Below are 2849 nucleotides of genomic sequence, written 5' to 3'. Positions count from 1 at the left end.
TTGCAAAAGTGGTGTCTTTGCAAAAGGCGGGGTGGTCTTTGCAAAAGAGGGGTGGTCTTTGCAAAAGGGGGGGGACCTTTGCAAAAGGGGGGGGACCTTTGCAAAGTGAATCCAAGCTACTTTATTTCAGGGCGTTGCACGTTGGGAAAAAAAAAAAGGACCCAGAGAGGGTGGCTGGGGTTGCAACCCAGCAAACGCTGCCTTGGGGGGCGGGGGGACACACACGACTCCTTTTCCCTCCACTCACCCATGGGCTCCCAGGTTGCAGCCGGAGTGCCAGGAGGAGGAGGAGGGTGGAGGGCGGATGCGCTGGTTGTCGTCCTGCATCTGCAGGCGGATGGGGCGCCGCAGGCCCCAGGAGATGTTCAGCAGCCCCTCCACGATGAGCTCGCCTTCCTCCTGCGCGAGAGATGGGCGGCTCAGCATCCGAAACCCAAACAGCGATGGATATTGCTAAGAGGCGCGGGGGTTTGTTTTGGACCTCACAAGTCGGAATTGAACCCAAGTTCCTCGTTTTTCCTCTGCTGCCAGAGATAAGTTGGGTGCCTGTCCCGGGGGGTTCTTACCTCCCGGTGCCGCAGCTGCAAGTTTTGCCCTTCGTAGTAGATGTTGTACGTCTTCAAGTGTAAAAGCAGCTCATTTCTGGGGGAAAAAAAAAAGGGAAGGACGCTAAGAGATGGGGAGGAGCGAGGGGGGACGTTGCAGGCACCGCTCGGTACCTGGTGTGGCACCTCCTGAGCCGGCCGGGGGGAAATTTTCTCCCGATCTGGGAGAAAGCAAGAATTGGCTTCCCGGGGCCAGGCTGGGCTATGGACCCGCTGTGCTGCGGCGGGACCCAAACCAGCTTCATCTGGGGCAAATTTGGGTCTTTTGCTGCCTCTAGACCCCCCTTGTTGAGGATATCGGCGGGTTCAATCGGGGGGGCCCTTTGCAACTGGGGGGGACAAGCTCCCTGCAACTGTGCCCTCCATAAGCCAGGCGAAAAGATGTAAGCAAAACCCGCCAGACCTTGGCGGAGTCGGTCACAAGGCTGGAAAACAAGGGAATTTTCAGAGAGCCCGACCTTTGGGTCATGCTGGAGTCACAAGTTATCGCTGGCGAGTTTAGCACGTCGGGTCCTCGCACCAGACCCTGACCTCCAGCTTCAATGAAATGTCCGAGCTCTGCTCCAGTTGCAAATGCATAATAAAAATAAAAATAAAAATTTAAAATAAAAATGAAAATAAAAATAAAAATTTAAAATAAAAAAAAATAAAAAATAAAAGTGTAAAATAAAAGTCAAAATAAAAATAAAAATAAATGAACCCAGGCTGTCTATGCATCACGGGGAAGCAATGCCTCTGGCATTAATTCATAAAGCTGGCATTAATTCAGCTGGCTGATGGAGTTTAAGGATGCTCGGCGCCATCAGCCTGGTATAAAGAAGCTCGAATCGTGGGGATTTGGGGTTAGGAGAAAGAAAAAAGGGGGAGAAAAAAATATCACATCTATGCTCTATTGCTTTCAAAATCTCCCTCGCAGCTTTAAGGATTCTTTTGCTTCTTTAGCAACACAGAGGCGAGCAATCACTAACCAGGCCCTTTCTCAGCAAACCCTGGATTTCATGACAGTTTATAGAGCTCCTGTGGAAAACATTGCAACGCCCCCCCGACCCTTTCTGCTTTGGTTTTTTAAAGGAAGTCGCCGTTTCTTGCCCCAGAATGGCTTTTTCTTTCCAAACCCAACTGAATAGGACGAGGGGCACCGGCCTCAAGTTGTGCCAGGGCAGGGTGAGGTTGGCCATGGGGAACAATTCCTTCCCCTTGGGGCTGTCAGGGGCTGGAAGGGGCTGCCCAGGGAAGGGGTCGAGTCCCCAGCCCAGGGGGATTTAACAGCCGGGCAGAGGCGGTGCTGAGGGCCAGGGTTTGGGGGTGGGATGGCAGGGGTAGGGGAGCGGTTGGGCTGGGGGAGCTTAAAGGGCTTTTCCCACCCAAACCATTCTGTGATGCTATGAAATGAGTCAAACCCAAGGGTCGCTCCCCTCCTCCCAGCTTGAAGGCGAACCCCCCCAGGGGAATACCACAAATAACTCCCCAGCTACCAGCACCGGCTGGATTTTGGCATTACGGCCCCGCCGAGCGGCTTACTTGGCGATGTATTTGTCTTTTCCGCAGGGGACCAGGTACTCGCAGCCGCCGTAATCCATCCTCCCGCTCTTCTTTCATGGGAGCTGAATGGCAAAGAGGGAGGAGAGAAAAGCATCAGCATGGAGCGCCCCGTTAGCCCATCCCTGATACGCACCCCTGGGTAACGGGGGGAAAAAAACCCCCACAACTCGCTTGGATTTGGAAGAGCTCTTGGGAAAAGGCCCCAGCGGATGCAGCCGGGGGTAAAGTTTTGATGCGGCTCCTCCAGGAAAACCGACGGGGAGGGAGGGGAAATCAGATAAGGGGAGAAGTGTTGTAAACTCACTGAAAATTTAATATCGGCAGAGATACGCTTACGCTACCATTTGCATTTCGAGCACCCACGGACCGCCCCGGCCATGCCAGACCCGGAGGGAGAAGGATTATAAGCAGGATTTGTTCCTTTTCTCCGTTTATTTCCCTAGGGGGTTGCTGCAAAGCTTCAGGAGTGCAGGTCTGGATCTGGCTTTGTGCTTCCTCGTGCCGTCCCGAAAGCAGGCAGCGGGCACGAGGGCCGGCTTTCGCCAGCAGCGAGACGCCGGGCTGGGTCCTTTATCTTTTTTTTTTTTTTTTATACGATGCTGGTTAAATTTTTGTGCATTCCCTCCAGTGCCAAAACATCTCCATCACTCTTATGCAAACACTTGGACACCCCCCCCCCCAAAATTCCACCTCCGGAGCGCC

At 53.4% G+C, this 2849-nt stretch overlaps 1 protein-coding gene across 1 annotated transcript in view; it reads right to left on the bottom strand.

Annotated features, from left to right (window-relative positions):
- Positions 1–2849, bottom strand: part of RASSF2 (Ras association domain family member 2) — a 10018-nt gene that overhangs the window by 4490 nt on the left and 2679 nt on the right. Inside the window, exons 2-4 of the mRNA XM_035898907.1 lie at positions 2127–2209; positions 567–642; positions 248–399 (exon numbers count right to left, since the gene is read on the bottom strand). Of these exons, the coding sequence (XP_035754800.1) occupies positions 248–399; positions 567–642; positions 2127–2185 (287 nt within the window). The 5' untranslated portion in view covers positions 2186–2209. The remainder of the gene's footprint in view (positions 1–247; positions 400–566; positions 643–2126; positions 2210–2849) is intronic.

This window comes from Egretta garzetta, unplaced genomic scaffold, assembly GCF_000687185.1.
Source record: "Egretta garzetta isolate BGI_Z169 unplaced genomic scaffold, ASM68718v1 scaffold238, whole genome shotgun sequence".
Taxonomy (NCBI): Eukaryota; Metazoa; Chordata; class Aves; order Pelecaniformes; family Ardeidae; genus Egretta; species Egretta garzetta.
Note: the sequence above shows the minus strand (reverse complement) of the source record. Positions and strands in the feature narration are given on the sequence as shown.